Genomic DNA, 23,036 nt, shown 5'->3' with positions numbered 1-23,036 from the left:
CTATCAACATAACTTGAGCTCTAAGTCTGTGGTGGATGTTGAACTGTAGGTCGGTGGCTCGAAACCATTTCTTATACTCCATGTTCGGTAGTAAACTTTCCAGCATTTGAAGAAAGGATGTCTACCTCTTTTTGGCTTCCTCTGAAAATACCCAAATGGTTGAGAGTCCGCTTGAAGCCAGCAAAAAGTCGCAAGACTCACAATAAAGGACCCATCCATTATCGGATCTGAATTTGGAGAGTTTCATTCTCCCACGATCTAACTTCCTGTTTTCCTGAAAGAAGCGGTCCTTGTGACCTCTGATGAGCTCTGGTAATGCACTGAGATACCATTTCAAATGGTCCTCTGAAACTATCGGGGAACTTTGAGCTTCCACACCCTCTAAGTAAAATCAGTCGTTCTCCATCCATACATAGTAGTGTGATTGGAGAACCTTGCAGCTTACTACTTTGCTGAGATTATCAGTTGAGGTTCTAAGCATGCAAAAAAAAGAAAAAAAAGAAAAAAAAAAGAAAAAAGGAAAAAGAAAAAACACCAACCGATTATCAGATGGAAGCGCTTTAATATCTCTAGAGGAGGAAGGCAAACCTTATGCAATGCTGTCTTGGCCTGCCTTCCTACTTTCTATCTGTTTTTGTTCCTTATTCCTGTTCATGTGGCAACTTCATTAGAAAAAATCATCAGGAACTTCTTTTGGGGAGGATTTGCTGGCGGCAAGATCAATCATCTAGTAAAATGGAGCTTGGCTTCTCTTCCTTTAAAAGATGGAGGTCACGGTCTAGGGGGCATTAAAATTCAAAATTCAGCTCTGCTTGCTAAGTGGGGCTGGAGTAGTATCCATGGCAAAGATACATTTGGTTGGTTCAGCTTGGGGAAATCTGGAAATAGCCTAAGGAGTCCTTGGGTCAATATCTCTAGAATGTGTAGTCTAGAGGAGCATTTAGCTTTCTTTAAACTTGGCAGTGGCAGCAGATTTGGTTTTTGGACAGATTTTTGGGTCAGTCCCTCTACTCTTAAGGAACTTTTCCTTCACTTTTCAGAATCGTTTTACTACCACAAGGCTCAACTGCTGATCATTGGGATCATACTACCCTCTCTCTTGGTTCCTCTCCTTTAGAAGAAGCTAGAAAGATGAGGAAATAGTAGCCTTCAGTTCCTTATTAGTTCTTCTTGCGCCAGAAAAAGTGCTTGATATTGATGACTCCAAGGTTTGGTCAATTGGACAGCAAGGTAGATTCTCTGTTAAGTCTCTCTCAGCCCACTTGAATTCTGCCTCCCAAATGGATAAAAAACTCTTTAAAGCCCTATGGAAATCAGGCTGCCCTCGGAGAGTGAACATTCTGATCTGGATCATGCTTTTTGGGTCCCTAAATTGTGCAGAAATTCTTCAAAAGAAATCCCCAGCAGGTGCCTTCAGCCTTTGGTTTGCCCTCTCTGTAGAGTCATTGCTTCATCTCTTCCTACTTTGCCCCTATTCCTCTTTTTGTTGGAACAATTTCTTCTCCATCTTTGATATTGCTTGGGCCTTTGATGCTCCCTCAGCTCCTCGGTGCTTCAACTATTGGAGGGTCCGTCTCTTCCTAAGAAGCCTCGGCTGATTTGGTTTAATCTATTAAAAGTTCTTTTAGCAGAATTGTGGTTTGAACGTAATCAACGGATCTTTCTTGACAAGAAAAGATCAAGCTCATAAATTTTTAATACAGTGCAATGTAATGCACCAGGTTGGTGCTTTCTAAACAAGAATTTTGCAAATTACTCCACTCAAGACCTTTGTCTCAATTGGGCAGTTTTTCTATTTCAGTCAGTTTCCTAGGACTACTTCTGATGTGGTGTTCCCTGTCTGGACTTCCATGGAGCTTATTTCTATGATTTCTTTTTTATTTTCTTAGTAGTATCTTAGTTTTACTAAGAAGGCTCAGCCACTGTCCTGACTTACTTTCTGTTTCTAGCCTATTTTCTTTTATAGTTCTCGGCGATTTTTTAGTTTTGCTCTAATAGGCTGGATTCTGCTCTCATTGTAATAGGCTGGATATTGTTCTCATTGTTATAATAGGTTAGTCATATTTGGGATATGACGTTTTGGTGCCAAGGGGGTGTCAACATAGTTAAGATGTCCGAGTGCACCTTTTGATCCCCTAGTTCTTCTTTCGCTTGTTTAGACTTCTTTATTTCACCCTTTGTATACTTCTCTTGTACATTGAGTTCTTTTTATTAATAAGAAAGTTTGCCTCCGTTTCAAAAAAAGAAAAAAAACACTAAAGGGGATTATCGAAAGAGGGCTGAAGAAGGTACCGGGGGGTAGAACCGAAATAGGAGAGCATCGGAGAAATTTCTAGTGAAGATGAGTTGGAGGAGAGAAGAACGGACCTAAGGGGAGAGAGAAAAGAGAAGGGAGAGAGAGAAAAGAGAAGGGAGAGAGAAAACTTACCAGTTTAATCATTCATAAAAAGAGACTATTGCTCTAAAATACAAGACTAATTGGAAAGTTGAAAGATATTTTAAAATGTGAAATTGGGCTAGCTGGTCGTCGTTCCTTAGCTGGATGTCATCCAATATTCAAAACACTGATATGAGGATGTGAATGTTGAAGAACAATTTTGCACTTTTAATACTGCTGATTTTCCAGCTTGTAAAGCATTTTCACACCTTTTCCTCTAATAACTGGTACGACATTGTTTTTAAAAAAATAGTGTTTGATAATTTTGTTTTGATGAGATAGATACTTTTCTAATTTATTACTGTTATGGAATTTATCTCTTAAAGGTTAAAAGAAATAGCGTGGTGAATCTTAGATTCCCTCTTATTTGCTTATACTCCAGTGGCATGATGATCTTATTGTATTTCTTGTTGCTTTGTGAGCGCTGCAGGGACATATAAAGCTAGGTTTGAAGTTTTCCAGCCTGAAGATAATGAAACAAATTCTGTAAATATCTATATCACATTGTACTATTTTGTGTATTTTTACCTTCTTCCCCCTTACCTCAGACTCTTGTACAGTTGCATATCTCTTTAGTGAATGAAATAGATTATTCTAATTCTCTCCAACCTTAGCATTTACATAAACACAAATTTAAATGGATCTGAACTCTGAAGGGGGAAAAAAGGAAAAAACAACTACAACCATAAGTACAATATCTCAGGAAAAAAATGAATAATTTAAAAGCCAATAAGAATTTCTAAATCTTCGACTTAGAGACCTAGAAAGTTTGCAAAAGTACGATGTGTCTATGGATGAGGCCTTCTCTGCTTCAAAACTGCCAAGGATAACAATAAACCCGCCATCAAGGAATAAAAAATTCTAAGAACCCCATCACAAAGCAACAAAATCAGAAATCTGCTCAATATTAAATAGAATGATTTCATGAAACCCTCTTGTTCCAACATCTTAGTAGGATGTTGTCTCAAACGGAATTGGATGGGAGGATTCAAGGTTTTGGGGTGGGCAGGAACAGGCTTTCTATCACTCACGTTCAATTTGCTCAGCACTCATTAAGAACTTATTTGATATTATTGGACCTTTGAGTCCTACCATTAATCACCAAAAATATGAAATTTTGGGCATTAATCTCCCGACTAGTGAGCTCCAACACATTGCAGATTTATATGGTTGCAAGGTGGGTTTGTGGCCTAATTCTTACCTTCGGCAGGCTGGGTGGGGGTGTTTGGTTCCGTGTTTCCGGTGAAATGGGGACAAAAGTGAAGAAAGGAGAATAAAGAATACAAGGAAAAAGAAATATAGGAGCGAAAGAAGGAAGAAAAACGAAACAATGGAGGTTGAGAAGAAAAGATGAAACAGAAAGGGAGAAGGAGAGAAATGGTGTAATTAAAAAAGAAAAAAAAGAAGAGAGAATTAGGTAGGTTTTCATGAGAGAGGAGGGAAAGAGAGGTGAAAGAAAATAGAGAAAAGTTGTGTGGGTTTCTTGGGAGTTTAGATAGGAGAGAAGAGAAAGAGAATGGGATCAATTAATTATTTTATAAATTCAAAGTGGTTTATGGCGAAAACTATTGTGACATAGTTTTGAATGTTAAGGAGGTGTACTACACATGTAAGTAGAAAAGCCCTTGGTGAGTTAATATCCTCATATGGATTATGATATTTGGGAAGCTCAACTATTCATCAGTCATATAGAAAAGGTTCCGTCTCATTACTTGTCTCCATCTATTTGCCCTCTTTGTGAAAAGAAAGGGGAAGATCTGCAACCTCTCTTTTTCGAATTTTCTTAGGCAGGTCATTGTGGTGGAATTTATTTTCAACCTTTGAACTTGCGTGGGTTTCAGAGGAGACTTTAGTGCTAATATTCGAAAACTTTTAATTGGTCCTACCTTAAGAAAGGGTCCTCGGTTGCTATGATGTAATGCTATTAAAGCCTTGCCTGCTGAGTCATGCTTTGAAAGAAACCAAGAGTTTTCCACAATAAGAAACTTATGTGGAAGTATCAAAGTGAAGTAGCTCATTTAGACGTTTCCTGTCAGTGCACCGTATCTAAGAGTTTTGAAGACTTTCTATACAAGATTTAAATGTAAATTGGCATGCTGTTTTATTTCCAGTCTAAACATTGTATTGTTCTAGTTTTGAAGTTTGAGTTAGTATTGTTCTGTTTTCAAGTTTGAGTTACTATTGTTCTGTTTGTTCTATGTATTTTGGATATTATTTGGATATGATGAGGGTGCTAAGGGGTGTCAACCTAGTTCAGATGTTCGGGTGCACCTCCTAAACCTTTGTTTTGGTTTTGTTATTGTCCCCTTGTAATATCTTGTACCTCAAGACTTTGTCTCTTTTCATTAATTCAATGAAATAGTGTTTTCTTGAAAAAAAAAAGGTAATTTCCCATCATTCCATCTATGCACGTTTTCTAGTAAAAAATTAATTGGCATATATAATATAATCCATACTTTTAAATAATGGCATTAGTGTCGGTCTGGGTTGGTTGAGATTTGGGTTATTTCTTGATCGGTCACCCGTCTGGTTGGTTTAACTTTAACAAATCCAATCGCTGACCAATTTTTATACCGTTTCTCATCTTGCCTTGTTTCTTATGTTGCAACTTCCTTTTTATATCCACAAGAACACATGAAGGATTTCATTCTTTCTAAAAGGCAAAATTATGATTTTGTTGGATGATATAATAGTAAATTTGCCTTCACCGATCAATTAAGCTTTTGGGTCAATCGGTGATTTATATGGATTCATCTTCAATGCCTTCGATTTGACGATGATACACTGCTGTTTTGTAAGTATGATGAAGGTATGCTACTGAAATTAAAGGATACTATTGCTTTATTTGAATGGTGTTAAGGCAGAAAGTAAATTGGGAAAGCAATATATGGTGTCAATGTGGGTGAGGACTTGCAGTCTATGGCAGAAAAGTTAAATTGTAAAGAGGCTTCTTTTCTGTTTATTTACCTAGGCCTATTGTTGGGGGGTTACATGAGGCTAGTAGCTTTTTGGCAACCGCCGATTGACAAGATTCACAAGAAATTTGACAATGGAAGAGTTTTAATCCATCGTGAGGTGTGAGACCTACTATATAATTTTGTGCTTGCTAACCTTTCCACATACTGTCATTATCCGTAATGCCTGACGAGGTGGTATCCTTTATTGAGAGAATCATATGGAACTTCCTTTGGGAAGGACATGCGGGGAGCGAACTTAACCATTCGGTGAAGTGGGACAGGTTCTCAGAAAGATGGAGGTCTTGGAGTGGACGGCCTGAAGAGAAGAAATTTGGTCTTTCTTGCAAAATGAGGTTGGCAATTTTCTTAGGAAGAGGGTTCTTTGTGGAGACAAATTACTAGAAGCATTCCTTTTCAGACCAAGCTTGAATAATGCTAAGGCTTCCACCTTTCTCCAAGCTCTTGATATGCTAACCCAGGGACTCTTCAAACTATTATCAGATTTGCCCACTGTGTGAATTGTAGGGTTCTTTACCGAGAAGGCTTATTACTCGTCTCCATAATGAATTGCCGGCCCCATTTAGCAAGAAGAGATGTGTTTTGAATTTTAATACCTCCTAAGTCGAGGCCCTCGTCAAGTTGTGATAGTGTAACTTTGTTCCATTTCACCAAATGATTGATTTTGCTTTCCAAATGCCCTTCCCATAACAAGTTTCTCATTAGTTTTTCCAAGGAAGAAGCCACAGCAAAGAGAGACAAGTAGTAAATGGGGAGGTTAGCTAAAACAGATTTACATAATGTTTGCCTACCTCCTCTTGATATATTAAACCTTTTCCATCTACCCAAATTTTTGTGTACACGATCAAGCACCAGCAGCCAAAATGACTTGCCTTGGGTAACCCCTCAAAGGAAGGCCCAAGTACAAAAATGGAATCTGCACCCTATTTTTCCAGCCAAGGTGTATTTTTGGATACGATGAGGGCGCTAAGGAAGGGTCAATGTTGTCTCCTAATCCTTCTTTTTTCATTTTTTATTTTCTCTTGTAGTTTGAGTTAATTTAATAAAGAAGCCGTTCTCCCTTTTTTTCTTTTTAAATCGTTAGAAGCATTCACAGGCAAGAGAGTTTTGATTGGCACACAAAGGAGAAGTTTGGAAATAGGTTGAGAAGTCCATTGATCTCTGTCTCAACAAGCTGGAGGAAATTGGATTCCTTGACCACTTACAAGTTTGGAAATGGTTCCGGTATTGTGTTCTGGACTTGTTAGTGGGTTGGTGGTATTCCCCTTAGCATCCACTTTCCTAAACTCTTTAGGATTGCTCTCTTGCCAAATGGTTCGGTTGTAGAACATTGGGACCACACAATCTCCTTATGGTTTATCATCTTTTGTCAATTGCTCAAATATGACAAAATTTTGGAATACCAAGACATGCTGGAATTAATTCTGCAAAAAGCAGTCTTGGATAGTCTAGATAAAAAAAATATGGTTGTTGGACCCTTCGGGCAAATATTTATTGAAGTCGTTAACCTCTCACCTCTCTCCTTCTTCACCAATAAAAGACAGATCATATAAAGTATTATGGAAGACTAAAAGCTCTAGGAGAGTCAATATTTTCAGCTTGATAATGACTTTTGGGGCTTTGAACTGCTCCTCAGTTATCAAAGGAAGCTCATGAACAGCTGCCTTTCTCCATCCATGTGTCCACTAGGCAAAAATGAAGGGGAGGAGTTACAACACTTATTTTTCGATTGCTCGTTTTCTACAAACTGTTGGATGAAATTCTTCTCAGTTTGAAGAACTGCTTGGGTTTTTGGAAATAACTTTAGTCTTAATGTATGACAGCTATTGTTATCGGGGCATATTCTGAAAAAGAAACAGCGACTCTTATGGGAGAACATGGTCAAAGCATTGTTTGCAAATTTGTGGTGTGAGAGGATTTGAAGGACATTTCATGACAAGGAGATGAGGTGGTTATACTGTTTTGAGTCAGCAGCCTGTAATGCTTCAGCTTCGTTCCCTAAATAAAGAATTTGAAGCTTATAGCATTCAGGAGATAAGCTTAAATTGCAGGGTTTTTATCTTTCCTGATAGTTAGTTTTCTTGTAGTTGTTGTACTTTGGCTGTTTTTTTGTATTTCATTTCTTTCCTTCGGATTTACTCCTTGTAGTTTTCTTGTACGGGCTGACATAGTTCTCTCAGGACTCCTTATATGGGGTGGGGGTGGTTTTGGCCCGTACTTGATGCTTGTTGGTTTTGATGTAGATATTTGGAGGAGATGATGAGGGCTCTAATGAGGTGTCAACCTAGTTAAGATGTTCGGGTGTGTCTACTCATCATCAGTCTCTCTATTTGTTTGTTCTCTATATAAGTCTCTTGTACTTTGAGCATTGCCTCGTTTTTATTAATAAAATTTGAGACTCGTCTCCTTTTCAAAAAACAAAACAAAAAATAGATGGTATCGGAGTGAGCGGTTTAGGAGGTCCAAGCCCCTCCAATCATATTTTTTTTCCAAATAATATTGATTTTCACTTATTGAGTATTATTATATTTCAAGTGCACATCAGAATGTTAGATGATATAATATTAATTTTGGCTTCACCCATCAGCTTAAGCTTTGCATCCTGGGTAGGTTTGTTAAGGTATTATATTATACTTTAAACTTTGACTTATCTAAATTTCAATTCTTTCATTGTCAAGGTCATTGGCTGGGTGGGGACGAGGAAGCCAAGTCAACAAACTAGTGGAGATTATAGGCTTGGAAATTTATTGTTCTTGTCAAAGTGCAGTTGATGTTGAGGGGTGTAAAGAAGCAAGGGGTGCTAAAGTGAGCACATTGGAAGAAAAAAGTGACTTCATATTAGCTCCATGTGATGCAGTCTTGTCACTCATGGTAAGTTTCAAATGTGCATAACTTGATTGTCATATAGTATTTTTTTCCCCTGTTTGATGGGTGGTTTTTACGTTAGAAAGTATTTTTTTTCTTTTTATTATTATTGTTATTATTTTTACCCTTGATTTTTTTTTCTTTACTTTTCTTTTGCAAAAGAGTTAGTTGGAAATTAGGAATTTTCTCCTCAACTAAGGATATGTCAAGCAAAGATTGAAAACATTGTCACTCGTCCTTGTCACCCATTTTGGTTTCAGTAAATTTGCTGTTTGAAAGTGGGATTCCTATAATTTCCAATTCTTCTATTTTTTTTGAACAATAAACAACTTTGTTTTTAAAGAAAACATGCCTCTTTCATTTATATAATGAAAAGAGACTAATGCTCAGAATACAATATTAAGATGCAAAGAGAACAAAACACGAGAAATGACAACCAAACCTGAAACGCCCTCAGCAAAACCCAAAATGGTTTGAGGACAACCAAAAAGACAAAAATAACAACAATGCATATGAACATGTAAAACGACCAAGAAAACAAGGCAAGAAAATAAAAATCTGGGTGAAAGAGGCTCTTCGATTCAAGTGAAGACCTTGTCGTGAGGATAGTAATGACAGAATGAGTCCTTCAAGTCACAAACAGAATGTGAGAGACATGCTGAAACCTTTCAAATCAAAATCCATCTAGTGAAACTTTAACGATACTGCACTGGGTCTTTTTTGGATCGTTTTATTCCAAAACAATCTATGTCTTTGTTGAAATGGATTCAAAAGTGTTCAACTATGGACTTCAAATGTCTTCAACTCTAAACTACTTTTTTCTTTTTTTTGAAACGCAGATAAGTCTCTTTATTAATAGTAATAATAGTAGGAAAGACTAATGCTCAAAGTACAAGGGAGTTATACAGAGAGCAAAAGGGCTAAAATTGATACAAACAATAGCTAAATCAAACTCAACAATAACAACGAGCTAAACAAAATTCTCTATTCTGGAAGCACGAATGGAATCAAGAATGTAAACTTGGTACAAAGTAATTAATTAAACCAGATGATAAAAGGAACCTAAAATAAGCTGATAAATTGTCTACAATAAGCTTCGAGATGAGTGAAGAGGGAACACCAAAAGAACAATGAATAAAAATATTGGCTGAAAGACTTAAGAAGATCATGCCAAGCATATTATTGACCCTTCTCAAAGTGCCTTCTTAGAAGTAAGGCAAATCATCGATCCCATTCTTATTGCCGAAAAAGTGGTGGAAGAATACCGAGCAAAAAAGAAGAAAGGGTGGTTGATTAAGTTGGACCTTGAAAAAGCCTTTGATAGAGTTGATTGGGACTTTTTAGAAAAAGTAATGGTGCAGAAAATTTTTGATGGCAGATGGATAAAATGGATAATGGGTTGCGTATGCGACCCCAAATATTCAATTTTTATAAATGGGCGACCACGGGGCAGAATTCAAGCATCAGAAGGCCCTTGACAAGGAGACCCACCTTCCCCTTTTCTCTTCCTCCTAGTAAGTGAAGTTCTAAGCAGTCTAATTTCAACGGTACATGCGAAAGGATTGTTAGAAGGCTTTATTGTAGGCGAAGACAAGATTCATGTTTCCTTACTCCGCTTTGCTGATGATACACTCATATTCTGCAAAAATGATGAGGCAATGATGGAAATCCTTCAAAAAACTTTGGTCTTATTTGAATGGTGTTCAGGACGAAAAGTCAATCGGGAAAAATCTGCCATTTGTGGAATTAATATAGAAGAAAGAATGATCACCGAAATGGCTTCAAGATTAAGATGCAAGACAGAAAAGCTTCCTTTAATGTACCTTGGTTTACCACTTGGAGGCTACTAAAAAAGTTCCCTATTTTGGCAGCCCATTATAGATAAAATCCAAGGTAAACTAAGCAAGTGGAGGAGATACAACTAATCTCGTGGTGGGTGAATCACGCTATACAAATCAGTCTTCTCCAATTTGCCTACTTACTACATGTTAACTTTCCTCATGCCAATTTCAGTGTCTAATATTTAGGAGAAAATCATGAGAAAATTTTTCTAGGTAGTTAATAATGGGGGAAAGCTGAACCACTTAGATAAATGGTTTAAAATAATCAAAAGCTAAAGAGATGGGGGCCTCGACCTAAGTGATTTGAGAATAAGAATTACGGCTCTTTTATCAAAATGGGGGTGGAGATTCATGTCAGAACAAAAGGCCTTGTGGTGCAAAGTAGTTAAAAGTATTCACAGCACCCACCCCTTCCTTTGGCACTCCATGGGAAAGGTGGGTTTGAGTTTGAGAAGCCTGTGGATTAGTATTTCAAGGGAATGACGCAAGATAGAAGTTCTAGCCAATTTCAGAATTGGTAATGGCAGTGGAGTGTACTTTTGGAATGATCCATGGCTAGATAATATTCCTCTAAACAATAAATTTCCTAGATTGCTTCGTATTGCGCTCTTGCCTAAAGGGTCAATTACTGAGCAGTGGAATTGCCAAACTAGTTCCCAGGTTTCAATCACTGATGATTTCCTTAAATGCGAAAATGGTAAATTCTAACCAAGACAAGAAAGCTTGGTCCCTAGAACGAAGTGGCTGCTTCACTGTTAAATCCTTGGTTACTCATCTATCTTTTGCTTCTCCCATTGATGTTTCTTTATTCAGGGGGCTTAGGGGAACTAAGAGCCCTAAAAGAGTCGACATATCTGCGTGGATTATGCTTCAAGGGAATTAAATTGTGCCTCTACACTGAAAAAAAAGCTTCCCTCTCATTGCCTTTCTCCACGTATGTGCCATCTATGTTGTATGAATCAGGAAGATCTTCAGCATCTTTTTCGAGTGTCCTTATGCAGTTAATTGTTGGTGTAAGCTGCTGTAAATTTTTAATTTCAGATGGATTTTTGATGGCAGCTTTAGTGGTAATTTACTACACATTCTCTCTGGACGAAACTTAAAGAAAACCTCGTAAATATTATGGTGCAATGCAGTCAAGGCTTTTTTAGTAGAAATTTTATGTGAAAGAAATCGACGTGTTTTCCATAATAAGGCTTCGCTTTGAGTATGCCCATTTAAATGCTTCATCATGGTGCTCCATGGTCAAAAGATTCTGGAAACATTTCACACAAGACATTCATCTTAAGTGGCAAGCCTTTATTGTTTAGTCATTTTGAGTGCTGGAAAGTTAGGAACGGGCTCGGTTTTTGCTTGGTTTAGATTTGTCTTTTAGTCTTTCGTTCATGAAAGGATTCTGATGTAAAGGTCTTATGTTTGCGACCACTTTTATTAGCTCTATGTCATTTCACTTATTTTTGTTTTTGGATATGCTAAGGACGCTAAGGGGGTGTCAACCTAGTTGAGATGTCTTGACGAGTCTACTGATCCCTATTTCTTAAATTACTTATTGTATAACCCTCTTGTACTTTGAGCTGTCTCTTTTTTTAATAAATGAGATTTGTATCATTTTCAAAAGAACAAGGAGCTACTAAAAATCGTCAATGATGTAAAAACTAAAATCGGATGAAAGAAGCTTTTGAATAATGAATACCAATAATATTTTGGGTGAATTCAGTCAAAACATTTCTAGTTAACCATCATGGATTTGCCTAGTGGTAAAAAGGGAGTCATAGTCTTGATATCTAACTAAGAGGTCATGGGTTCAATCCAAATGTTGTAGGGTCAGGTGGATTGTTCCGTGAGATTAGTCGAGGTGCGCGTTAGTTGGCCCGGATTCTCACAGATATTAAAAAAAAAAAAGTCAAAACATTTCTAGTTCAAATTTGGTTTGAAAAAGAAATCAAAGAGATTTCCAAGATAAGCATCTTTGGTGGACAGAAAGCTTTGAAGTAGCAAGACTTAATTCTTCCTCTTGAAGTTTCTTTTCTAAGTTTTTCATGAATTTTCCATTCAAGACATTTGTCAGGATTAAGGAGCTTTTGTATTTTCTCTTTTATTTTGTTTTGTATTTTTTGTTGATGTTGGACTACTTTTGTTATTTTGCTTTTATCTTGTATTTTTGAAGCATTAGCCTCTTTCTGTTACATTGATGAAAAGTTATGTTTCCTTAAAAAAAGAAAACCACAATAAAATTTTCGGGTGCATTATTGTGAGATTTATTTCTTTATTAAAATAAACTATGAAAAATATTCTTTCTTTTTTTACTTACAGTTTTCTTAATGTTTTTTTATGCTTTCAGTTGTTGACCATTGAAAAAAGATGTCATGAAGATCTTATTTCATTTTATAGGTTAACAGGTCAGGAAAGCTTGATAATAGTACTCCACAATATTCTGTTAAAGCTGACTTAAGTAGCCTGGTTAGTGCACCGTCCTTCAATTTTCTGATTGCTTTAGAAAATGATTCAATCATACTTTTGGAGCTGGTTTCATATTTTTCCTGTGTCAGGTTTTCACTTTGAATGACGTTCAGTTGCAACAAATATTGAATTTGTGGGATTATCTTTCCATATGCCGATTAAGAGATAAGTAAGTTAAGTGTTCTCGTTAGATGTATCATGTCTACTGCTTGATGATTTTCCTATGGATTTTGAAGCTGTTATTTTTGCGACTTCAGGTCTTTTTTGTTAATTTCTTTCTGGTCCTTTTGTGATTTCTCTATGCTTCTTATGTCTACAGACTTCAAAAGTCTTCATGAGGTGCGAACTCAAAAGGACTTTGCTTTCTCCTCTCTTTCTCCCTTACTCCTCCGTTTAGCCTTCAACCATATCCTTCTGACCAGCCACTTTCTAACGTTTAGTTTCATCTACGCTGCCACTGTTTGCGCTTTTGAATTCGTCATGGAAACTAAGAGTTGGTCTGTCCTTAATATTTTCTTTTGACCTTTGAAAGATAAGGCTTCAATTAATGTTGAAGATTAGACTTTTTGTAAGTATATTCCTTTTTGTCTTTCCCATCAAAGAAAAACTTCTGTTAGAACTTATGCTCTTGCCTGTTCCAGTGCCATTTTCTACTAAAGCTAGGGAATCGTTTTGTACTTTTAGAACCTCTAAGTTCAACAATCAACATGGGTGGTTCTTCTAATGTTCAATTTGGCTCCAAGAAGAGAGAATTTGTGTGTTCTAGTTGGTTTAAACACAAGAGGATGGCTCGTCTTCTAGGAGATGATTTGAGATTTTTTTGGTGAAACTGGAGTTGGATGAATCTGCCTTGAGAGTGGCTAGAATGAATTCAAGTAGAAGTTATTCTGATGTAGTAAAGTTCAAACTAAAATCAAAAGTAAGGCTCGTTCGGTAATCTACCCAAGAAATTTCAGGTCTTCCACCTTATTAGGGTATATTGGGTTTATTCTTATTAAATATTTTCCATATTTGTATGTTTCGTTTAATAGTATTTTGGTCTCTATTTATTCGCCAATGTAATAGGTTATTATGCACATTTCACTTATTCAATATATTATATAAACTTATCATGGTATCGGAGCTTTAGGGTTTTATCTTATTAAAATTTAGATGATGTTGTCACCTCTTCCTCCTCGATTTGGCTAGCCATCGATGGAGGTAGACCCAAGTGTAGAACTGCCATTTCTACTCTTTGTCTCCGTTTACAATCGTTGCCTTCTATTGGATTTGTGTCCACTGCTACCTTTCGTCAACGGTTCACACCCCCTTCTTGTTTTTACTTGTCGTGGATGTCTTAAGTGGACTCATACTAAAATGGGTGGATGGAAACATAAGAGAGTCGTTAAAGGGATGGTTTGAATGAGGTGGCCTTGTCACATCTTTAGTTTGCGGATACAATGTTATATTGTATGGGTAAAGAGCAGTCCTTGATCCTTAACCATATTGTGGGATTCTTTGAAGCCATGTCAGGTCTTAAAATTAAAGGAACAAGTGACAAATTTTGTAGAGAATAACTTGTTCATCATGAAACATGTCATGGTCGAAAGAGGTGCCAGAATCTATTTGAGTGGCTTATGGGAGAAATATTTTGGTGAATATTTTCTAATGCTTCTCTGTGCCTGGGAGATGTAATATCAACTGGAACATCAAACTTTGTCTTTGAAGAATCACCATGGGGTGTTGAGGTGTTGCAAAAGGAAGTACAACTTTTTCTGTAAATTTTCTTAAAACGCTGGGGTTCCTTTTGATAGGTGGGCAGAGTAACTTGTTTACTGGGGTGTTTCTTTTTTTATGTTGCTTTTTGAAATACCTTATGGAATATTAGAGTTTGGGGAAGAGGCAGAAGGAAGACTAAGAAAATCTGGGCTTGAGTGTGGCTGGTATTGAAACGTGTGAGTCTTCTTCTGCCCTATTTGCATCCCAAAAGCCAGGGTTACAGCTTTTGGAGATCTGGGATGGCCTAAAAGCCATGTGTCAGTCAAATGAATGGCATGTAGTTCCACTGGTTGGTTAGTGGAAGCCAAACCATTAGAAAGCCAAACTTGTCTTAGCCGTTAAACGTTTTCTTCCAGATTGTGGTCCATCTTTAGTCTCTCCAAGTTTTCTCTTAATGTGGGGGCACTAGAGGGGCAAGTAAAGGCACTTTGTTGATGCTGATATTTTGAAAGACTTTTTCTAGCCTAGGCACCTGCCAACGTATCTTATTTTTGAAAATATAGTATGCGAAAATACAAAAAAAAGGAAAGCAAAAGTCACCCAACTTTTTTAAAAAAAGCAGTTGTAATTTTCTAATAGGTAACAATGACACCAAATCACCATTATTAAATCCAATCTCTAACGGTCTCTCTCCTCATGGATCATCAAAAGTTGACACCCTTGCTTCTTCTTTAATTACGACTGTGTTATCAAACAAGTTAGTTAACAAAGAAGAAAGTCTTTCTCCCTCCTCCTCAGCTCGGTTTAACATAGCTAAAAAGAATTCTTGTCCTCCAAAGTTCTTCTTGAAGCATTTTATAAAGAACAAGACATCCTTCAACAATGTTTGGATTGTTCTTTTCAATTTCAGTTTTTTTGGAGCTTGTTCATTTAAAGCTAAAGAGAAGCATTACCAGTGTCAACAATCATTCAGGTTTTTGTTCCCTAATGGAAATCCAGATCTTATGGAAGTTTGCAGTTCCCTAGTCCAAGCTCTTGGTTTCCATACCAGGTTACCAATCATCAATATAAGCTTCATTCTTTCTCTATCTTCGAATTCAGACCAACCGCCTCAAATGTGTCGAGTTACATTGAACTCACAAACAAGAGTCCGAACAAAATACAAGGAGCAATATGGGAATGCTAATCTAGAGGAAGCTGGCAGTCTCAATGCTCATGAAACTCAAGACTCAGATGTTGAATCAGTTGTAAGAGTAAGTAGTGAGGAATTAGAAGAGGTTGAAGTAGGGGAAGAGGCTGAAGATTCTGAAATTTTGGAGAACATAATCAATGATTTCCTCGAGTTGTTTGTGGAGGAAGGTATGGAAGAAGAACAACCTCCTCTCCAGAAATTTAGAGAAGAAATCCCACAGCACTTGCTTGGCATCATTGAAGCTTGTGGTATATCTTTCGTTTGAGTTATATAAATTTTTTCTCCAGTAGTTAAAGTAGTCTTGGATGTGGTAGTGCATTGAAGCTCCTTTCATGGAATACTAGGGAGCTAGGAGTTAATAAAAAAGAAAGGTCGTCAGGAAGCAGATAAAGAAGATAACTCCGATTTTGGTTTTGCTACAAGTTACAAAATGTAAAGTTTTGATTCAGATTTTTCAAATCCTTGTGGTGTTCAAAGGTGATGGGATGAACCACTATTAATGCTTATGAACTGTTTGTAAAAAGGAGTTTGGATGCAAATGAATATAGACCGTATGATAATAGAGAGATTGTGTATTTGGTTGGAACTTATTTTTTTAGCAGAGTTCATTTTGGAGCCTTGATTTTTTAGAGGTGATTTTAGTATGCCAAGATGGACTGTTGTCAGAATTCCAGCGGGCAGTATGACATGAGGAAGAAGAAGAAGATGTTTAGTTGTATAGCAGAAAGTAGTTTGATGGGGACTATTGTTTCGAGAAAACTTGAAGGTTGAAGAAATGAGTGAGTTTCAGAATCTTATGGGGCTTTTGTCACATAGGGAAGTAAGGGATATGTGGCCGTTGGCTCCTTCTAGAAAATTTTGAGTTAATTCATTCCTTTGAATAAGAAGCTGGAAAAATCACAATGGAAATACGAAAGTCCACGTCGAATCAATAATATAATTTGGAATTTTTTTTTGGAGCTTAGGTTGGTAAAAAGGAAGATGTATAATCATTATGTCTCCCTCAATTTGCACTATATGCACTGCCGCTAGCGACTCTTCGCAGGATCTGTTTTTAATCGGTCATTCACAACTTGTTTGCCTTGTTGTCAGAATTGTGTTTGGAAAGAATCTTGAGAATTTTTCAGAGCAAGCTTCTCAGCATAAGTCCTTGTCGGAGTCAACAAAATTTTAGCCTTCTCGTGGTGTTTCCTCTCCAAGGATTTCAAGATTAATTCAGTGCGAGATATAAACCTAATTTGTCGCCTTTTTCTTCAAATGGATGTTTAGTCTGTTTAGTCTTTTTATTTGTATTTCTTTGTACTCAATTTGGGTTTTGTTTTACTTTTGGACATTACACTTTTGTTTTTGGTTTTTAGCTTGGTTGGATATGATGAGGGTGCTATGGGGTGTCAACCTAGTTGAGATGTCCAGGTGCACCTCCTGATCCATGGACTGTATGTTCATTGTATAATTCCTCTTGTACTATGAGCTTCTATCTTATTGTTAATATATTATTGAAGAGACTGTTTCCTTTAAAGGAAAATAATTAAGACTTGTATCTTTTTTAGAAAAAACTAAATCTTAAAATCATCTAATCGTCATAATCAGATTTGAGTCCCTACGAAGTTATTTTTCTTCTAATTGCAGGACTACAGAATGCCTAACTTCTTATACTGCAGGTATGGAAGATTTCGCCCTTGGTGCTCCCCCCTTTCGAGGAAAGTGAAGGGTTGGCAAATGTTATGGTGGCATTATGCGCAACAATCTGTCTTGTTAGATGTACGAAAAAAATTAAAGAAATGTTCATGGAAATATCTTGGACAGAGACTGTAAGTTTTTTATTTTATTTATTTATTTAACATTCTTTTAGCAAGAAACTTTTTATTGATTAGGACAAAATGTTCAAATACAAACTTTTGATTTAGACCATAAGTTTTTATGTATTCATTTGCTTGTAATACTTTTAATATGCCTATATCTAGGTTGATTATTTCCTTTCTTGTATTATATTTTATTTTTTTGGTTGTATTATATTTGCCTAATTTATTTTTTCATTCTTTGTAATGGGTTGTTCTTTTATTTAGGAAAACCCTTCTCTCTTTGTGAAATATACAAAAAATATATTATTTTGGCATGCTATGAGAAAAGGTTTTTTGAAAACCTTAAAAACCCTAACTTTTTGAATAATCTAAAAAAGCCCAACTTTTTAAAAAACCTAAAACACTCTAAATCCTTTATAACCTGCTGCTGCCGTGCCATGTACATCCGTCGCTATACTCTGATTGATGGTTGCTGTCGCCACCACAACGAGGTAGACATTGCCAGCTGCCGTTTTGTCTTCCGTTTTTTTTTGCTGTAAGTTGGTGGGTTCTTGTGGTTTTGTTTTCGCCAATTGCCTCTCTCTAAGACGTCTGTTGTCGATGTTGCGACCGCCCACCATCGGTGACGAGTTTGGTTAATTTTTCAGATCTGCTGTTTTCGGTTTTTGAACTTTGTTGCTTCAACCATGTCAGATACTATGTCACCTATGGCTAAAATCGACAATTGTATCCCTTCCAGTAGCCCCACTATCCAAATAACTCTGATCTGACTTAATGGGGACAACTTTCTTCGTTGGTCACAAAGTGTTATGTTGTATATTTGTGGACAAAGGAGAATTGGCTATATTACAGCGGAGAAAACTGTCCCAAATCTAGACAATCCTTTGTTTGCTACATGGGGTGTTGAAAACTCCATGGTTATGACTTGGCTTGTAAATTCCATGGTTGAAGACATCAACTCTAATTATATATGCTACTCTGTAGCGAAAAAATTGTAGGATAGTGTGACATATATGTAATTTTATTTGGGCAATCCATCATAGGTAGTTGAGTTGAATCCCAAATTAGGAGATTTACGCCATGGAGATAACAGAGTGACACAATACTTTCACTTCCTAAAAAGAATTTAGCAAGAGCTGGAGTTCTTTGATTCATTCAAATGGAAGTCTACAGATGTTCAAGAGCATTACAAGAAAACTGTAAAAGACAGACGTTTTTACAAGTTTCTTGCTGGCCTCAATGTTGTTTTGATGAGGTTAGAGGTCGAATACTCGGGGAAACTTCTTTTCCATCTATTAATGATGCATTTTCTAAAGTTTTGATGAGGTTGAGGAGGAATGCCATGATTGGAAGAAAGCCTATTGATTCAGTAGAAAGTTTTGCGTTGGTGATCGAACAAACAGACATGAAGGCCTCTGATCACTCCAACAAGACACAACCTCGAGTCTTGTGTGACCATTGTATTAAACCCCAATATACGCGTGAAATCTGTTGGAAGCTTCATGGAAAAACTTGCGAATGGGAAAAGTTCTAAGCAAGGGTGAGAAATGCGCTCCTACCCACCTCAAATGTAAAGGTTGGTGATTCCAACTTGTTTAGCAAGGAACAAATTGATTAAATCCTGAAGCTGCTAAAGACTACTTCATCCGGTAATCCTAGTGTTTCCTTGGCACAATGAGGTAATTTTTCTCCTGCCCTCGCTTGCATATACTCAACTCCATGGATTATAGATTATGGAGCCTCTGGTCATATGACTAGTTCCTCTTCCTTATTCGCTTCTTACTTCCCTAGTATTGCAAAAAAAAAAAATAAAAAAAAAAAAATCGCATCGCCGATGGTAGTTTCACCCTTATTCTAGGAGAAGGAACTATATCTCTAACTACAAAACTTATGCTGTATTATGTTCTTCATATTCCAAGATTATCTTGCAATTTCTTATCTGTTAGTAAATCTCTAAGGATACTAACTTTCATGTTGTCTTCTATGACACTCATTTTACATTTCAATATCAGGGTTCGGGGGAAACGATTTCTAGGATGATTCATGGTCACTATTTCTTTGATGAAGTTTCAGCTAGCCATAAACAAGTTCAAGGCTTGAGTAGTGTTTGTTCTTTCGGTTAAAGAAACTATAGTGCTTTGGGATCGTAGATTAGGGCATCCTAATTTCTTTTACTTAAAGTATTTGTTTCTAGATTTATTTAAAGGTCTTGATTGTTCACTTTTTCAATGTGAAAGTTGCATTTTTGCCAAACATCATTGATCCACTTATTTGCCCGAACCTTAGAAGGCTTCTTCACCTTTTTCCTTAATTCTCATAGATGTTTGGGGTCAATCTAAAGTTTTAACTCATCAGGCTAAGTGTTGTTTTGGATGATCATTACTCGTTTAACCTTGCTTTATTTGTTGACTAAAATAGAGGTAAATAAAGGTTTCTATTAAATTTTACAATGCGATTGAGACTTAGTTTTAAACTAAAATCCGTATCCTTCTTTTTGATAATGTTACCGAATATTTAATGAACAATTAACCAATTTCTTACACGTAAAGAGCATTTTTCATCAAGCTGTATGTCATGATACTCCTTAGCAAATTGAAATTGCTGAGTGAAAGAATAGAGATTACTTGAAGTTGCTCATTGTCACGCCCCGCCCTGCAACGCGTTTTGAACCTCGCATTGTGGCACGCGTTTGTGACTTTAGCAGCCTTGATGGCTTGAAATGAAACACCAAAATGCCCACTCTTAACCTTGAAATTTAGCTTTATCGCCTAATTGCACTTCAATCCTTTTAACTAATAAGCGATAAGAAATCATACAATTCAAGATAACAACAACGACTTCTTTTATTACTTAATATCTTACGTTCCGAATACAATATACATATACATGCTTTCTTTACAATAAAAACTTAAAACAAAACTTAGGGCCTACAACGCCTAGCGCAGGCTCTCAGAACTTAAACGTCTCGTTAACGCCTTAACGCTTAGTGGCTTGCCTTACTCTTTCCAACTTGGCCTGAACGTTTTGTAACTTGGGAAAGGGAAACTTAAACCATAAGTCAAATACTTGGTGAGTGATATTTTGGAAAACCTTTTAGTTTATACAACTTGTAAATACATTTTCATATACAGGCTTCAACACCTCATTCAAAATCATAAATCTACATTAGCCTCTACTTATTCTTTTTGCCAAGATCATGAACCATTCCCAAGCAAAGACTATTGGAATTCATTTCACCAGTATCCCTTGGAGAATTTCCCGGTTCATTGCTCGTTGCTCAGGCTGCTAACTCAATACGCTCCTTTCAACGCATTGGCCAGCTTCTTACCGCCATGTGGTCCTTTCATCCCATAGTCTCCTTGACTCATTATGTGCACATAATAGGTATCTCACTGATAGAAATAAAGCTAATGGTTTACTTGCATACATAACATACAATTATCAAACATGAAACTTTAGCTTGAAACATAACAAAAAAGCTTTCTTTAGAAATCAACGCTTTCTCATAAACATTAACGTGCATTACAACATTACTAAACAATATGAGACTTTTAGAAAGAAAGCTTAGAAAGCTCTGTTATTTCGTATAAAGAAAATCTATCACAAACACTAAGTTTCCTTTCTTCTTTGACATGTAGCCCACTAATTAAGCACAATTAGGAAATTTCCCTGAATTTTCCTCTGTTCGCTTGGCTCTATCTCGCGTTGGAATGAAAATACCATGAAGAAGATTTGAGCCGCTTCTCAAACTTTTTATTGGGACAAATTGTTCTAAATTCTCAAAATATCCGTTGAAGGAAGGGGAAGAGTTAGGCTCCCATGTTTTTTCATCTCTTGAAGCAGTTGGCTCACAGCTTTTTCTTGAGCACAAAAGTGGGTTCTCACCAGTTCGTGCTAAATGTTACTCTCGTCAGTGAATTTCAGCTTCAACCTCTAAAATTAATGACTTTAATTCTGATATCTTGAAAGAAAGTTGTATTTGTGCACCAGCTCCAGTTTGGATTTCTAAAAATCTGAGTTAAACTCGTCACGACTTCACCACCTCAAGCCATCTGTTCCTCTATTATTTCACTGTTGAACACAAAATGTAACCTTATGACAGAAGTGTACAATCATTTGATTTCAATGAAAAGTGTTGTTTTCTTTCTAAAAAAGGAAAAAAAAACACAGAAACCAAATGTATACCATTGTTTTGTGTCCTTGTTGAGAAATTGGCATGATCTTGTATCCTTATCATGTAGTATCCTTGTCCCATGTCTTTGTCAATGGTTATTTGTGAAGTTATGGCTTACCATCTTTTGCGTTTTGTTTACATTCCTAAGTCTTTTTTTAGATTGTTATTGACGTTTTTTTCTCATCTAATAGACTCTATCGTCGGAGGTATGTTGAGTTTTACAAGAAAAAGTTGGAGTTTCTTCACAATGACCAGGTAATTTGATCCTTTTCCTTTCCTTAGGGTAGATTTGAAATTGAGCAAAAAAGTTGGACTAGTGGTTTAGTGTCACAACTAACACAAAATGTTCAACCTATTTGTTTAAACAGGAAACATTTCTTATTCTAGTTGTTATTGTGTGTTTTTTTTAAACTAGATACGAACTTTTTTCATGAATGTTTTTAAGGATAAAATTCTCTAGACGGCCTTAGGGAAAGGTTAAAAACTAACAAAGTAACAAGCGTTTGTTTATTTATTTATTTTGAATGGAAACAAGACTATTTATTGATGTAATGAAAGAGTTTAAAGCTTAAGAGTACATGAAAGGAAACAAAATAAAAACAACAAACTTGCCAATACTAAGCTAGAATCAAATTTATCATAAAGACTGAATTACATCATAAAGTCTAAAGCTCAGGATGCAATGTGCATTTTGTGCGAACTATTCCTGATAGCAATGCCTACAAATTCCACAAGAGATTGTGAATCAATCGTGAATGTAACTAGTGAAGAAATTGATCGTCCGAAAGCAGAGGATGCACAAGAAAAAGCAGAAATTTTGAATAGCTTCAGGAATGACATCAGTAATTTGTTGATCGAAGACAATATCACAAAATTGGGCGTGTAAAGACTCACTCATTCACCCCTTAAGCAGTAGCACTCAGTGTACAGAAATTTTGGAGTGAATGTGGAAGATCAAGAATTCTGTACAGTAGCTGCAAGGTTGAGTTGCAAAGTTGGCAAACTGTAATTCTTGTTTTTTGGATTACGGTTACCCAAAAGAGTATCTTTTTGGCAACCGATCATAGACAAACTACAAATCAAGCTTTACAAATAGAGAAGATACAACTTATCAAGAAGGGGAAGAGCAACAGTTTATACGTCTGTCCTTTCTAATCTACCCACTTACTATATGTCCTCGTTTTTAATGCCTGAAAAGATGGAAACTCTATAGTGTGCATGATGAGAAACTTCTTTTGGGAGGGGTGGGCACAATGGAGGCAAAATAAATCATTTAATTAAACGAGAGGCAGTATCTCGGAATCAAAAGGATGGAGAATTGGGCCTTGGGCGGCTTTTGCCAAAATAATATAATTTATTGTGTATTTAACAAAGAGAAGAGTTTTCTTAAATAGAAGAGCAACCCATTATAAAGAAGGAAAAAATAAATTTGGAAAATATAATGCAACCAATACAATAAAATATAATACTGAAAGGAAATAATAAACACTCCCCCTCGAGCTGTTTTGAAGATATCTGTCGTTACGAGCTTGTTAATCAATTTGTTGAATTGCCACTTTGGAAGGCCTTTAGTCAACACATCTGCAATTTGT

General features: G+C 36.5%; 1 protein-coding gene across 5 annotated transcripts in view; it reads left to right on the top strand.

The window, feature by feature from the left end:
* LOC103487213 (uncharacterized) overlaps positions 1 to 23,036 on the top strand; it is a 106,475-nt gene that overhangs the window by 22,117 nt on the left and 61,322 nt on the right. For 3 of the 5 annotated variants that reach the window (XM_051081657.1, XM_051081659.1, XM_008445441.3), the window contains 6 exons: positions 2,868 to 2,923; positions 8,091 to 8,283; positions 12,510 to 12,578; positions 12,668 to 12,747; positions 17,130 to 17,279; positions 21,636 to 21,699. In XM_051081657.1, coding sequence (XP_050937614.1) covers positions 2,868 to 2,923; positions 8,091 to 8,283; positions 12,510 to 12,578; positions 12,668 to 12,747; positions 17,130 to 17,279; positions 21,636 to 21,699 — 612 coding nt within the window. Of the gene's footprint in view, positions 1 to 2,867; positions 2,924 to 7,690; positions 7,714 to 8,090; positions 8,284 to 12,509; positions 12,579 to 12,667; positions 12,748 to 16,826; positions 16,882 to 17,129; positions 17,280 to 21,635; positions 21,700 to 23,036 lie in introns of those variants that run through there. The other 2 variants (XM_051081660.1, XM_008445443.3) reach the window with 2 other exon arrangements.

This window comes from Cucumis melo, chromosome 2, assembly GCF_025177605.1.
Source record: "Cucumis melo cultivar AY chromosome 2, USDA_Cmelo_AY_1.0, whole genome shotgun sequence".
Classification (NCBI taxonomy): domain Eukaryota; kingdom Viridiplantae; phylum Streptophyta; class Magnoliopsida; order Cucurbitales; family Cucurbitaceae; genus Cucumis; species Cucumis melo.
Note: the sequence above shows the minus strand (reverse complement) of the source record. Positions and strands in the feature narration are given on the sequence as shown.